Source organism: Pelobates fuscus, chromosome 12 (assembly GCF_036172605.1).
Source record: "Pelobates fuscus isolate aPelFus1 chromosome 12, aPelFus1.pri, whole genome shotgun sequence".
Classification (NCBI taxonomy): domain Eukaryota; kingdom Metazoa; phylum Chordata; class Amphibia; order Anura; family Pelobatidae; genus Pelobates; species Pelobates fuscus.
In genome coordinates, this window is record NC_086328.1 from 138134244 (window position 1) to 138149332 (window position 15089).

Sequence of the window (15089 nt, forward strand, 5' to 3'; positions counted from 1 at the left end):
CTGGCTTAAAGTGTGTTGCAACAGTAGTGAATACATTTTATTCATTGGGAGAGCATCATTACTTTAATGTGATTATGAAAGTAGGGATTTTGATGAAATTCTGTTGAGGCAGTGAGTCATTCTTAATAGTATTAGAGATTCAAAGCTTCCATGTCCAATACTTCACTAGGTTACACTATGAGGGCATCAAAGAAATATCGAAGATGACGTATGAATGTATGAAGAGCAATCTGCCTTCTCTTTCTCTATTTCCCCTGATGAAAAGAAAATTGCCATCAATATTATATTCCTGCAGTGGGCGATGTACTGTAACTGGTTTGAAGGCACTCCACTGTAAGGATTATCCAAGAAAGGTCTAGGAGAGGCACGCTTTCTTGAATTTTCTCTGATGTAAGACTGACCTTCAGCAGAATTTCTTTTAATGGACCATGCTAATAATACATTGCATTGTGGGAGAGAATTATGGGAAATCCTGGGACATAATTGTGGGAAATATAATTCAACCACAGCTAGAGGGCAAAGTATGACAACTTGTGATGTCACATTAAGATAAATCCAAGCCTCGCTTGCATAGAGCTTTCCATCATCTGGTAGGACCCCATAGATCAATAGGGCCCTAAACGTCTTTAGCTACTTATGTAATAATGTCCATCCAAGTCTGTGCCTTTAGGAAACTGTACTTCTTCTGCTGACCGATGCAGACAGACTGCACTTAGTGTACGAGGGATAATTAGATTCAGTTGGCTGCCTCACAGGGGACGTAGATTGACCAATTTACGTTTTTGCACTAGAATAAAATGCACAGATTTACGAATATTCAGAGTGAACTCTGTTTGTACTGGTTTCGCCTGTCATTTACACGACTGCAAATCTCTGAGTCACGTAAAACCACTGAGATTGGTGATCTAATTACACACACACACCGAGCGGGAATAATTTCTATAATAGTATTTTCAATATCCTAAAAACAATCGAGAATTCTGTATTTAGAAAATATCCATTTATTCCATCCGGCAGTGATGTTTGTCATCCTTGGAGCTGGTGATACAGGGTGGGGTGATGGTCTGTCTGCGTGCTCCGGTCTCTGAACACTGCTTGCTTGAATTGAAACAGTAACTGCAATTCCTTGTTTTTTTGATTAAACACATTTTGTTCGATGTACGTAGAGGAGTCAGGTGCTGCATACGATTCCTCTGAGTGTTAAGAGGGCCACAGATTTAAAGAGATAGAATGGTTAATGCTTATTCATTGCACTGTAGACATGTCATGTGTGAACTAAGGACACTGACACCATGACTTTAAATATGTAAGTTACATTTGCCTGAGATTCATAATTAGATATATTGATGGGTTCTAACCTTTTGAGATGAAACACTAGCTTGAAAGCTTTGCAGGATAGGGATTGTCGATAAAGTTTTCTGTGTTGTTAACGCACCTGCTCTCTATTATTAACAAATCAAAGGTTTTATTTCTAGCTGTGGGAGAACGATTGAAGAAGAAATGGGAGTGTGATGGTGTAGGGTGGGAGGAGAATAATAATAGACAGGTGAAAAGGAAGAGAGAATAACTAGTGAGTTTTCATGTAAATGAGGATTGGAAAAGAAAGGTTTTGGAGAACGTAGGATCGCGCAGAGGATGAGATACAGACAGAGTAATGAGAGAGTCGTGGGAAGGAGATTATAAAGAAATAGCAATGGCATAGAATAAAGAACTATACCAAATAGAGAATAAAACACAGCAATGCCAAGGAGGTAAAATGTGTGAGAATTATAGTGTGATCCCAGTATTTAATAAAAGAGGGAGTATGAGTGTGGTGCAGTATGTGACAGACAGGGGGCAGTGTACGAGTGTGGTGCAATATGTGACAGGCAGGGGGCAGTGTACGAGTGTGGTGCAGCATGTGACAGGCAGGGGGCAGTGTACGAGTGTGGTGCAGCATGTGACAGGCAGGGGGCAGTGTACGAGTGTGGTGCAATATGTGACAGGCAGGGGGCAGTGTACGAGTGTGGTGCAGTATGTGACAGGCAGGGGGCAGTGTATGAGTGTGGTGCGGTATATGTCAGACAGGGGGCAGTGTATGAGTGTGGTGCAGTATGTGACAGGCAGGGGGCAGTATGTGACAGGCAGGGGGCAGTGTACAAGTGTGGTGCAGTGTATTGTGTTTGAGCTGTGGGTCAGCAACCTAAGACGCTGGGATAGCAGTGCGTAAGGATGGGGTGCAGTGCACAGTGACTGGGAGAGCAGTGTGTGAGGATGGGGTGCAGTGCACAAGGACTGGAAGAGGAAGAGCAGTGTGTGAGGATGGGGTGCAGTGCACAATGACTGCGAGAGCAGTGTGTGAGGATGAGGTGCAGTGCACAATGACTGGGAGAGCAGTGCGTAAGGATGGGGTGCAGTGCACAGTGACTGGGAGAGCAGTGTGTGAGGATGGGGTGCAGTGCACAATGACTGGGAGAGCAGTGCGTAAGTATGGGGTGCAGTGCACAATGACTGGGAGAGCAGTGCGTAAGGATGGGGTGCAGTGCACAGTGACTGGGAGAGCAGTGTGTGAGGATGGGGTGCAGTGCACAATGACTGGGTGAGCAGTGTGTGAGGATGGGGTTCAGTGCACAATGACTGGGAGAGCAGTGCGTAAGGATGGGGTGCAGTGCACAGTGACTGGGAGAGCAGTGTGTGAGGATGGGGTGCAGTGCACAATGACTGGGAGAGCAGTGTGTGAGGATGGGGTGCAGTTCACAATGACTGGGAGAGCAGTGCGTAAGGATGGGGTGCAGTGCACAGTGACTGGGAGAGCAGTGTGTGAGGATGGGGTGCAGTGCACAATGACTGGGAGAGCAGTGTGTGAGGATGGGGTGCAGTGCACAATGACTGGGAGAGCAGTGTGTGAGGATGGGGTGCTTTGCACAATGACTGGAAGAGCAGTGCGTAAGGATGGGGTGCAGTGCACAATGACTGGGAGAGCAGTGTGTGAGGATGGGGTGCAGTGCACAATGACTGGGAGAGCAGTGTGTGAGGATGGGGTGCAGTGCACAATGACTGGAAGAGCAGTGTGTGAGGATGGGGTGCTTTGCACAATGACTGGAAGACCAATGCGTAAGGATGGGGTGCAGCGCACAGTGACTGGGAGAGCAGTGTGTGAGGATGGGGTGCAGTGCACAATGACTGGAAGAGCAGTGTGTGAGGATGAGGTGCAGTGCACAATTACTGGGAGAGCAGTGTGTGAGGATGGGGTGCAGTGCACAATGACTGGGAGAGCAGTGTGCAAGGATGGGGTGCAGTGCACAATGATTGGGAGAGCAGTGTGTGAGGATGGGGTGCAGTGCACAATGACTGGGAGAGCAGTGTGTGAGGATGGGGTGCAGTGCACAATGACTGGGAGAGCAGTGTGTGAGGATGGGGTGCAGTGCACAATGACTGGGAGTGTGTAAGGATGGAGTGCAGTGCACAATGACTGGGAGAGCAGTGCATAAGACTGGGGTGCAGTGCACAATGACTGGGAGAGCAGTGTGCGAGGATGGGGTGCAGTGCACAATGACTGGGAGAGCAGTGCGTAAGGATGGGGTGCAGTGCACAGTGACTGGGAGAGCAGTGTGTGAGGATGGGGTGCAGTGCACAATGACTGGGAGAGCAGTGTGTGAGGATGGGGTGCAGTGCACAATGACTGGAAGAGCAGTGTGTGAGGATGGGGTGCTTTGCACAATGACTGGAAGACCAGTGCGTAAGGATGGGGTGCAGCGCACAGTGACTGGGAGAGCAGTGTGTGAGGATGGGGTGCAGTGCACAATGACTGGAAGAGCAGTGTGTGAGGATGAGGTGCAGTGCACAATTACTGGGAGAGCAGTGTGTGAGGATGGGGTGTAGTGCACAATGATTGGGAGAGCAGTGTGTGAGGATGGGGTGCAGTGCACAATGACTGGGAGAGCAGTGTGTGAGGATGGGGTGCAGTGCACAATGACTGGGAGAGCAGCGTGTGAGGATGGGGTGCAGTGCACAATGACTGGGAGAGCAGCGTGTGAGGATGGGGTGCAGTGCACAATGACTGGGAGTGTGTAAGGATGGAGTGCAGTGCACAATGACTGGGAGAGCAGTGCATAAGACTGGGGTGCAGTGCACAATGACTGGGAGAGCAGTGTGTGAGGATAGGGGGGAAGTGCACAATGACTGGGAGAGCAGCGCGTAAGGATGGGGTGCAGTGCACAGTGACTGGGAGAGCAGTGTGTGATGATGGGGTGCAGTGCACAATGACTGGGAGAGCAGTGTGTGATGATGGGGTGCAGTGCACAGTGACTGGGAGAGCAGTGTGTGATGATGGGGTGCAGTGCACAATGACTGGGAGAGCAGTGTGTGATGATGGGGTGCAGTGCACAATGACTGGGAGAGCAGTGTGCAAGGATGGGGTGCAGTGCACAATGGCTGGGAGAGCAGTGTGTGAGGATGAGGTGCAGTGCACAATTACTGGGAGAGCAGTGTGTGAGGATGGGGTGCAGTGCACAATGACTGGGAGAGCAGTATGCAAGGATGGGGTGCAGTGCACAATGATTGGGAGAGCAGTGTGTGAGGATGGGGTGCAGTGCACAATGACTGGGAGAGCAGTGTGTGAGGATGGGGTGCTTTGCACAATGACTGGAAGAGCAGTGCGTAAGGATGGGGTGCAGTGCACAATGACTGGGAGAGCAGTGTGTGAGGATGGGGTGCAGTGCACAATGACTGGAAGAGCAGTGTGTGAGGATGGGGTGCTTTGCACAATGACTGGAAGACCAATGCGTAAGGATGGGGTGCAGCGCACAATGACTGGAAGAGCAGTGTGTGAGGATGAGGTGCAGCGCACAATTACTGGGAGAGCAGTGTGTGAGGATGGGGTGCAGTGCACAATGACTGGGAGAGCAGTGTGCAAGGATGGGGTGCAGTGCACAATGATTGGGAGAGCAGTGTGTGAGGATGGGGTGCAGTGCACAATGACTGGGAGAGCAGTGTGTGAGGATGGGGTGCAGTGCACAATGACTGGGAGAGCAGCGTGTGAGGATGGGGTGCAGTGCACAATGACTGGGAGTGTGTAAGGATGGAGTGCAGTGCACAATGACTGGGAGAGCAGTGCATAAGACTGGGGTGCAGTGCACAATGACTGGGAGAGCAGTGTGCGAGGATGGGGTGCAGTGCACAATGACTGGGAGAGCAGTGCGTAAGGATGGGGTGCAGTGCACAGTGACTGGGAGAGCAGTGTGTGAGGATGGGGTGCAGTGCACAATGACTGGGAGAGCAGTGTGTGAGGATGGGGTGCAGTGCACAATGACTGGAAGAGCAGTGTGTGAGGATGGGGTGCTTTGCACAATGACTGGAAGACCAGTGCGTAAGGATGGGGTGCAGCGCACAGTGACTGGGAGAGCAGTGTGTGAGGATGGGGTGCAGTGCACAATGACTGGAAGAGCAGTGTGTGAGGATGAGGTGCAGTGCACAATTACTGGGAGAGCAGTGTGTGAGGATGGGGTGCAGTGCACAATGATTGGGAGAGCAGTGTGTGAGGATGGGGTGCAGTGCACAATGACTGGGAGAGCAGTGTGTGAGGATGGGGTGCAGTGCACAATGACTGGGAGAGCAGCGTGTGAGGATGGGGTGCAGTGCACAATGACTGGGAGAGCAGCGTGTGAGGATGGGGTGCAGTGCACAATGACTGGGAGTGTGTAAGGATGGAGTGCAGTGCACAATGACTGGGAGAGCAGTGCATAAGACTGGGGTGCAGTGCACAATGACTGGGAGAGCAGTGTGTGAGGATAGGGGGGAAGTGCACAATGACTGGGAGAGCAGCGCGTAAGGATGGGGTGCAGTGCACAGTGACTGGGAGAGCAGTGTGTGATGATGGGGTGCAGTGCACAATGACTGGGAGAGCAGTGTGTGATGAGGGGGTGCAGTGCACAGTGACTGGGAGAGCAGTGTGTGATGATGGGGTGCAGTGCACAATGACTGGGAGAGCAGTGTGCAAGGATGGGGTGCAGTGCACAATGGCTGGGAGAGCAGTGTGTGAGGATGAGGTGCAGTGCACAATTACTGGGAGAGCAGTGTGTGAGGATGGGGTGCAGTGCACAATGACTGGGAGAGCAGTATGCAAGGATGGGGTGCAGTGCACAATGATTGGGAGAGCAGTGTGTGAGGATGGGGTGCAGTGCACAATGACTGGGAGAGCAGCGTGTGAGGATGGGGTGCAGTGCACAATGACTGGGAGAGCAGCGTGTGAGGATGGGGTGCAGTGCACAATGACTGGGAGAGCAGTGCGTAAGAATGGGGTGCAGTGTGTAAGGTTTGTGAAGAGTGATGACATGGGAGAGCAGTGATTGAAAAGTAGATGAAAAGTGATGAACAGGAATAGTGAAAACATGTTTAAATTTTTAATAGAAAGAGTAAAAAAGTAATGAATGAAGATGTGTAATAGAGGAGAGATCCGGCAATATGATCTATTAGCAGGAGATTCACAGAGGGGGTGCTGTAGTGTTACATGCCTCTTGCTTTCTAACAGGCTTCCAGCTGACTCCTGTTACTTGGCCATATGCTGCCCTCTCTTTTAGCCGAATACATATTCAGAAAGCATTGGGGGAGGGGGCACTGGCACTGGCTCCAACCATACACTGTTAACCCCTTCTTATCAGCCTGTGCCTCAATAGACTACACACTATGTAATATAGCCCTTTCTAGAATGCCTACCGAAAATACAGATAATTTATTATGACCTTTTTAGACTCTGTAAGACAGCCCTAACACCCCATATTGTTTGTAGATGTCAAATAATGCTCTTTTCATTCAGTGACCTTAACAACGAGATTATCATTTCAAGGTTAAATGTGACCGATTGCCCTGTTCTGTCAAATACCATTTAGTTTTATCTTATTCTTGTTTTACGTGGTGTCTCCCGCAATCTTTGTCACATTCTTTCTCACAGACTCCATTGAATCCTTTTTTCTGTGATTGTCGATGGTTTTTATTCTGATTCATTGTATTAATTCTTCTTCATTCTCTCTCCAGGAACACCAACTCGAGATGTAATTCTGGTCTCCACTATCCTTACCCTCAGCCTGAGCCTCACCATCATTATGTGTGGGATCTGTCAGTGGTGCCAGCGTAAATTGGTGAGTCTCTTCTATCCACGTACCAGCAACTGATTATAGAGAAAATAAAAATACACTCATATTTGCCAAAAAATCATCAGCACAGGAAGTGCCCAACCCTTTAGTACCCATGACCTACACACAGTGACGTATCTTACACGAAGCAAACAAGGCATTTGCCTTGGGCGTCACTTTGCAGGGGATGGCAAAAAAAGCCACCCCCAAACACCCAGGTGGATCTCTTGTTTGCCTTGTGTCCTGGGGGGCTCAAGAGCTGGCCGGTTGGCCACTTTTGAGTCCCCCAAACCCCCCCCCCCCCAGCCCCTGAGGCGTGTGGCAGCTTCTATTGCGGCGGGCAGAGAGGGACCATGCTCACCTGAGCTCTTCCTGCTCAGCTCCCTCACGCGCCACTTAGGGAGCCAGAATATGATGTCACTCCGGCTCCCGGCATCACTAAGCGGCATGCTAGGGAGCTGAGCAGGAAGATTAGAGCTCCCTTGCTGCCTACTCTGCTTGTCCGTCCCCTACCTGCCCACGCAGCAGCCCCACTGGACCGCAGGTAAGTCATCCACTCTAGCTCTCCCAGGGAGGCGGGTGGATTTAAATAAAAATAAATATATATATATATAATAATAATTTGTGAGTTTGGGAGAAATGCGTGTGTGTGTGTGTGTGTGTGTGTCTGTGAGTGAATGTGTCTGTGTGTCTGTAAGTGTGTGTGTGTGTGTATGTATGTGTGTGTGTGTGTGTCTGTGAGTGAGTGTGTGAGTGAGTGAGCGAGTGTCTGTAAGTGTGTGTGTGTGTGTGTGTGTGTGAGTGAGTGTGTGTGAATGTGTGTGTGTCTGTGAGTGAGTGTGTGTCTGTAAGTGTGTGTTTGTTTGTAAGTATGTGTGTCTGTGAGTGAGTGTCTGTCAGTAAGTGTGTGTGTCTGTCAGTGAGTGTATGCGTCTGTCAGTGAGTGTATGCGTCTGTCAGTGAGTGTGAGTCTGTCAGTGTGTGTCTGAGTAATAGTGTGTGTCTGTCAGTGTGTCAAATCAGTGTTTGTGTATTTTCAACTCAATCATAGAGTGCCATGTGACAACACATTGGTGCACACACCTAAATTGACTGCTGCAGAGCTGATTCTAGGGTCAATTGTTTCTTGGTGCCCAGGTGGGCATGGTCACCTAACTAACTCTTCCCCTTTACAAATGTCCAGTCCAGACATGCATGTTTCTATGGCAAGGACTCAACCCCTCCATTTGTGACGGGTTATGGGCTGTAGTGTGGGATTGGGACTGTAATGCGAGATCAGGGCTGTAGTGTGGGATTGGAGCTGTAGTGTGGGATTGGAGCTGTAGTGTGGGATTGGGGCTGTACTAGGAGATTGGGGTTGTAGTGTGCGATTGGGGCTGTAATGGGAGATTGGGACTGTAATGCGAGATAGGGACTATAGTGTGGGATTGGAGCTGTAATGGGAGATTGGGGCTGTAGTGTGTGATGGGACTATGATAGGAGATTGGGGTTGTAGTGTGGGATTGTGGCTGTAGTGTGGGATTGGGGCTGTACTAGGAGATTGGGATTGTAGTGTGTGATTGGGGCTGTAGTGTGGGATTGGGGCTGTAGTGTGGGATTGGGGCTGTAGTGTGGGATTGGGACTATAGTGTGGGATTGGAGCTGTAATGGGAGATAGGGACTATAGTGTGGGATTGGGGCTGTAATGCGAGGGGCTGTAGTGTGGGATTGGGGCTGTATTAGGAGATTGGGGTTGTAATAGGAGATTGGGGCTGTAATGCGAGATAGGGGCTATAGTGTGGGATTGGGGCTGTAATAGGAGATTGGGGCTGTAGTGTGTGATGGGACTATGATAGGAGATCGGGGCTGTAGTGTGTGATTGGGGCTGTAATAGGAGATTGGGGCTGTAATGCGAGATAGGGGCTATAGTGTGGGATTGGGGCTGTAATAGGAGATTGGGGCTGTAGTGTGTGATGGGACTATGATAGGAGATCGGGGCTGTAGTGTGTGATTGGGGCTGTAATAGGAGATAGGGGCTGTAGTGTGGGATTGGGGCTGTGATGGGAGATAGGGGCTGTAATAGGAGATTGGGGCTGTAATGGGAGATTGGGGCTGTGATTACACACAACTGAATGGAGAAACTGAGGCAAAAATAGCATTAGAAAGTTTCTACAGAACAGCCTTTTCTGGTTCATTTTTGCCCTCATTATATTTTAAAAATCCCCGTCCCAGGTAGCTGAGCTGCTCGCTTGGCATCGTGAAGGAATGAGCAAACATTGTTTGTTACTCGATTTAATAAGTAGTTCATCCCTCATTAACAATTTGCTTAAATAGCTCCCTATATCCTCCCATAAAGCTGGTTCAGCAGATACATTGGCTCTATCCACAAACCCTTTCCAGAAAGTGTCTGCCCACCTGTGGTGTCTAATAGGACTCCTTATACAGAGACCAGGAGAGAGGATGTTTCAATCTGGAGAGAACTCCATTGCAAAGCAATGCATTGTGGGTCCCTCTGGAGATAGAGTAAGTGCATATTTACGAAACATTTAATCGTTTATATTATCCAGACTGCAGTAAGTGCTGTATGACTGCCGGGTGAATACTACTCGCACAGCTTTGACGGGTCTCTTATTGGTGCATTCAATTCCCATAACGGATACATAAAACGCAGTATGTGCTGTGAATTCTTTATTGCAAAACAAAATAATGTTGTAGCTGATTACACCTTAATACCTGAACAAAATCTCCAACTAGTGCAGAGAATTCAATAAAAACACATTATACCAGCCTGAATATTAAACAGAATACGGTGAGACACTCACTCCCATGTCAGCAACGGCTGCTATTGTCTTAATAAATAAGGGAATGCTAGAAATCTGGGGGAAATGGATTCGGTACCGGTAACAATATGAAAGCAGTAGATCGTGTCTGTGTTTAATGAGGATGCTAAAAGTGCTGCCAGGCTCCAAAACAAATACTTCTATTGTCTTCAGTTGAAGATAATGACAGATATTTCAATTATGGAGCAAATCTGTAATAATGGGCAACTTAGATCTTAAGGAGACACTTTCGAGAACCATGAAGAGTTTTGTTCTTGCATGGGTTAAAGGAATAGATAGACAGACAGACAGACAGACAGACAGATATTAGAGTTGTTCCCTTTATATTATGATTATTGGGCCATTATAACTTATATATATTCCAGTGTTGGTAGAGTCTCCTCGCTTAATCCCATCATCATCAATTCTGATTTCTTTTGTCCAATCAGATGCTTTTCATAGAGAATCATTGCCTTTATCACCAAAATCCAGTGTTTAAATGAGAAGAATTGGCCACATTTGATGTCACCATGCTGTTCCTTAAATGTCCAAATATGTCCGCTGTCTCCCTGCACTAAATAGCTTTCCCCCCAAACACTGCACTGAAATCCCCTCCTATAGCTCTGTTTCACCCTTTACGTATGTATCTGTGTGAGTGACATGTGTCAAACTGTCCAGATTTTGGAAGCCCCAAACTTGGGGTCCTGTCACTCCATCCTGATCATTGGACACAATGTTGCTATGCAGAGGGCACCAGGGTGCTCTCTTGGTGGTTAGCTCAGAGTGGAGCTAGCGGGCTTATGCCAGGTTAACATTCCCCTTCTGCAGGCATCCCCCTATCTGGGCCCAATTTGCATCACTGACATATCCCCCCAATGCCAACCCACAACCCGTGCGGATTGCATACCTCTGACATGATGATGTCAGAGGTATGCAATCCGCACGGTGGCCTGATCCAATCAAAATGCTTCCCAATATGATTGGCTGAGACTGAGAGAGTCAGATCAGGGGCAGAGCCAGCACAATTCAAACACAGCCCTGGCCAATCAGCATCTCCTCATAGATATGAATTGAATCAATTAATCTCTATGAGGAAAGTTCAGCATCTGCATGCAGAGGGAGGAGATACTGAATGTTTGGATGCATTTTAGGCAGCCATGACCCAGGAAGGATCTCTAACAGCCATCTGAGGAGTGGCCAGTGAAGTTATCACTAGGCTGTAATGCAAACACTGCATTTTCTCTGAAAAGACAGTGTTTACAGCAAAAAGCCTGAATGTAATGATTCTACTCAACAGAACAAATGCAATAAGCTGTAGCTGTTCTGGTGAATATAGTGTCCCTTTAAGGTTCTTCCCTTAATACTTAACTACACTATAAGGTTTCTAAACATTAAAGGGACATTATAGGGTCAGGAACACAAACATGTATTCCTGACCCTATAGTGTTAAAACCACCATCTAGCCCCCCTGGCCACTTCTTCATCCTCATATTATAGTAAAATCTTACTTGTATTCAAGTCTGCAGCTGTTGCCTCTGACACTGATCTGCCTGCTTGGCTGACATCATCAGAAGTGATTCTCTTAGCCAAAAACAATGCTTTCCCAAATGATTGGCTGAGACTGTCAAATGAGGCAAATCAGGGGCAGAGCCAGCACAAGTCAACCACAGCCCTGGCCAATTAGCATCTCCTCATATAGGTTAATTGAATCAATGAATCTCTATAAGGAAAGTTCAGTGTATCCATTCAGAGGGTGGAGATACTGAATGTCCGTCACACTGTTCAGCACTGCCCCAGGAAGCACCTCTAGTAGCCATCTGAGGAGTGGCCAGTGGAGGTATCCCTAGGCTGTAATGTAAACACTGAATTATCTCTGAAAACACAGTGTTTACTGCAAAGAGCCTAAAGGGAATAATTCTACTCACCAGAACAAATACAATAAGCAGTAGTTGTTCTGGTGATTATAGTGTCCCTCTAACCACTTAATCACTAAACATTAACGACTACACTATCACTAAACATTGACCTCTACACTATCACTAAACATTAACCATTACACTATCACTAGGCATTGACCTCTACACTACACTATCACTAAACAATAACCACTACATTATCACTTAACATTAACTTCTACACTATCACTAAACATTAACCACAACACTATCACTAAACATTAACCATTACATTATCACTAAACCTTAACCATTACATTATCACTAAACCTTAAACACTACATTATCACTAAACATTGACCTCTACACTATAACTAAACATTAACCACTACACTATCACTAAACATTAACCATTACATTATCACTTAACATTAACTTCTACACTATAACTAAACATTAACCACAACACTATCACTAAACATTAACCACTACATTATCACTAAACATTAACCATTACATTATCACTAAACATTAACCACTACATTGTCACTAAACCTTAACCACTACATTATCACTAAAAATTGACCTCTACATTATCACTAAACATTAACCATTACATTGTCACTAAACATTGACATCTACACTATAACTAAACATTAACCACTACATTAATACTAAACATTAACCACTACATTACCACTAAACATTAACCACTACATTACCACTAAACATTAACCATTACATTATCACTAAACATTAACCACTACATTATCACTAAACATTAACCACTACATTATCACTAAACAATAACCATTACATTATCGCTAAACATTGACCTCTACACTATAACTAAACATTAACCATTACACTATCACTAGGCACTGACCTCTACACTACACTATCACTAAACAATAACCATTACATTATCACTAAACATTAACCACTACATTATCACTAAACATAAACCACTACATTAACCTCTACACTATCACTAAACATTAACCATTACATTATCACTAAACATTAACCACTACATTATCACTAAACATTAACCATTACATTATCACTAAACAATAACCATTACATTATCGCTAAACATTGACCTCTACACTATAACTAAACATTAACCATTACACTATCACTATGCACTGACCTCTACACTACACTATCACTAAACAATAACCACTACATTATCACTTAACATTAACTTCTACACTATCACTAAACATTAACCACAACACTATCACTAAACATTAACCATTACATTATCACTAAACATTAACCACTACATTATCACTAAACATAAACCACTACATTATCACTAAACATAAACCACTACATTAACCTCTACACTATCACTAAACATTAACCATTACATTATCACTAAACATAACCCACTACATTAACCTCTACACTATCACTAAACATTAACCATTACATTATCACTAAACATTAACCACTACATTAACCTCTACACTATCACTAAACATTAACCACTACAGTATCACTAAACATTAACCATTATATTATCACTAAACATTAGTTTCCTATAATATACTACACTAACCTTTAATCCCTACATGACCCTAACACTAAATATGAAGCATATTAACCCCAACACACTAACTCACCAAATAACATCATCCAAAAGATAGATATATATATTGACTATAAAGTTTCATGCTTTGTCACCATTTCCATGCACATTTATTTAAATGATATGATATTGCATATTTTCAGTGACTACATATAGTCCTGTGGTATAAACTAAGATTTCCAGCCAGCAAACCTCGGACAGTTAAACAGCCGTGGCCACATCATTTATTAACAATGTATCGAGGCCAAGCTTATTCAATATTTTGACCTTTCTTAATGAATTACCTGCGGCTTCCAGCTGATATGTCCAGCCAGCAATCGTCACTTTATGAAGGACATAGAGATCTGGTGTCCTGCCCAGTTTTAGCCAAAAGGTAACGGAATAGATTTAGTACAGACCGAACTAACCAAGGATACTGTCTGTATGATGTGATATCGGAAATATGGAAATTGGGACAATATGCAAATTAGAACAGATTGGGTCCTGTTTGTCAAAATGGTGGAAAGTGCTAAATAAAGAACAATCACCATGGAAACCGACAGAATGTCTAACGGTATAGCCGTTTGCCCCAGAATAGCACCTGGTTTCCTATGATAAATATTGTTCAGTGTGTCACGTTTATATTTTGCCCCATTTCTGTCAGTTCCCCTACCAATGGCCTGGTGCTTATTCACAGCTTTTAAGAACAAATAGCGCTTTAAACCTTATGAATCATAAATCAACTAACAGTCTGTCCTATGCGTTCAGGACTGACATGACAAAAGCGTCCATCATATAATATTACATGTTCTATTTTGGCCCTTCGCCAGGCATTAAATCTGTATTACTGGCTACATATAAAATGAGAACATTATACATTTATGTTATATTGTATCTAATTATTGCAACATTTCCCTCTAATTATGGAAAGAGCCGTTTCATAGAAAAGTTTTATCAAGTTCTATACCTTACGATAGAGGATTGAGATTGACCACTAAATCTCTCTATAGGGTGTCTATTTCTATAAAATATTATTTAATGTGTGTGCAGTTTGGGCTAGGCAAGTATACGTATCCATGGGCCTCTCACAATGACATAACTTGGGTAACACATCAATATCCACGGGACTCTCACAATGCCATAACCTGGGTAAAGCATCAATACCCACGGGACTCTCATAATGCCATAATCTGGGTAAATCATCAATACCCACGGGCCTCTCACAATGCCATAACCTGGGTAAATCATCAATATCCACGGGCCTCTCACAATGCCATAACCTGGGTAAATCATCAATACCCACGGGCCTCTCACAATGCCATAACCTGGGTAAATCATCAATACCCACGGGCCTCTCACAATGCCATAACCTGGGTAAAGCATCAATATCCACGGGCCTCTCACAATGCCATAACCTGGGTAAAGCATCAATACCCACGGGCCTCTCACAATGCCATAACCTGGGTAAAGCATCAATATCCACGGGCCTCTCACAATGCCATAACCTGGGTAAAGCATTAATACCCACGGGCCTCTCACAATGACATAACCTGGGTAAATCATCAATATCCACGGGCCTCTCACAATGACATAACCTGGGTAAATCATCAATACCCATGGGCCTCTCACAATGCCATAACCTGGGTAAAGCATTAATATCCACGGGACTCTCACAATGCCATAACCTGGGTAAAGCATCAATATCCACGGG

The 15089-nt window shown here is 45.5% G+C and overlaps 1 protein-coding gene across 4 annotated transcripts in view; it reads left to right on the forward strand.

The window, feature by feature from the left end:
- The window catches only part of SYT7 (synaptotagmin 7), a 269778-nt gene that overhangs the window by 100781 nt on the left and 153908 nt on the right, over positions 1 to 15089 (forward strand). For all 4 annotated transcript variants that reach the window (XM_063438636.1, XM_063438637.1, XM_063438638.1 and 1 more), the window contains exon 2: positions 7012 to 7115. In XM_063438636.1, coding sequence (XP_063294706.1) covers positions 7012 to 7115 — 104 coding nt within the window. The remainder of the gene's footprint in view (positions 1 to 7011; positions 7116 to 15089) is intronic.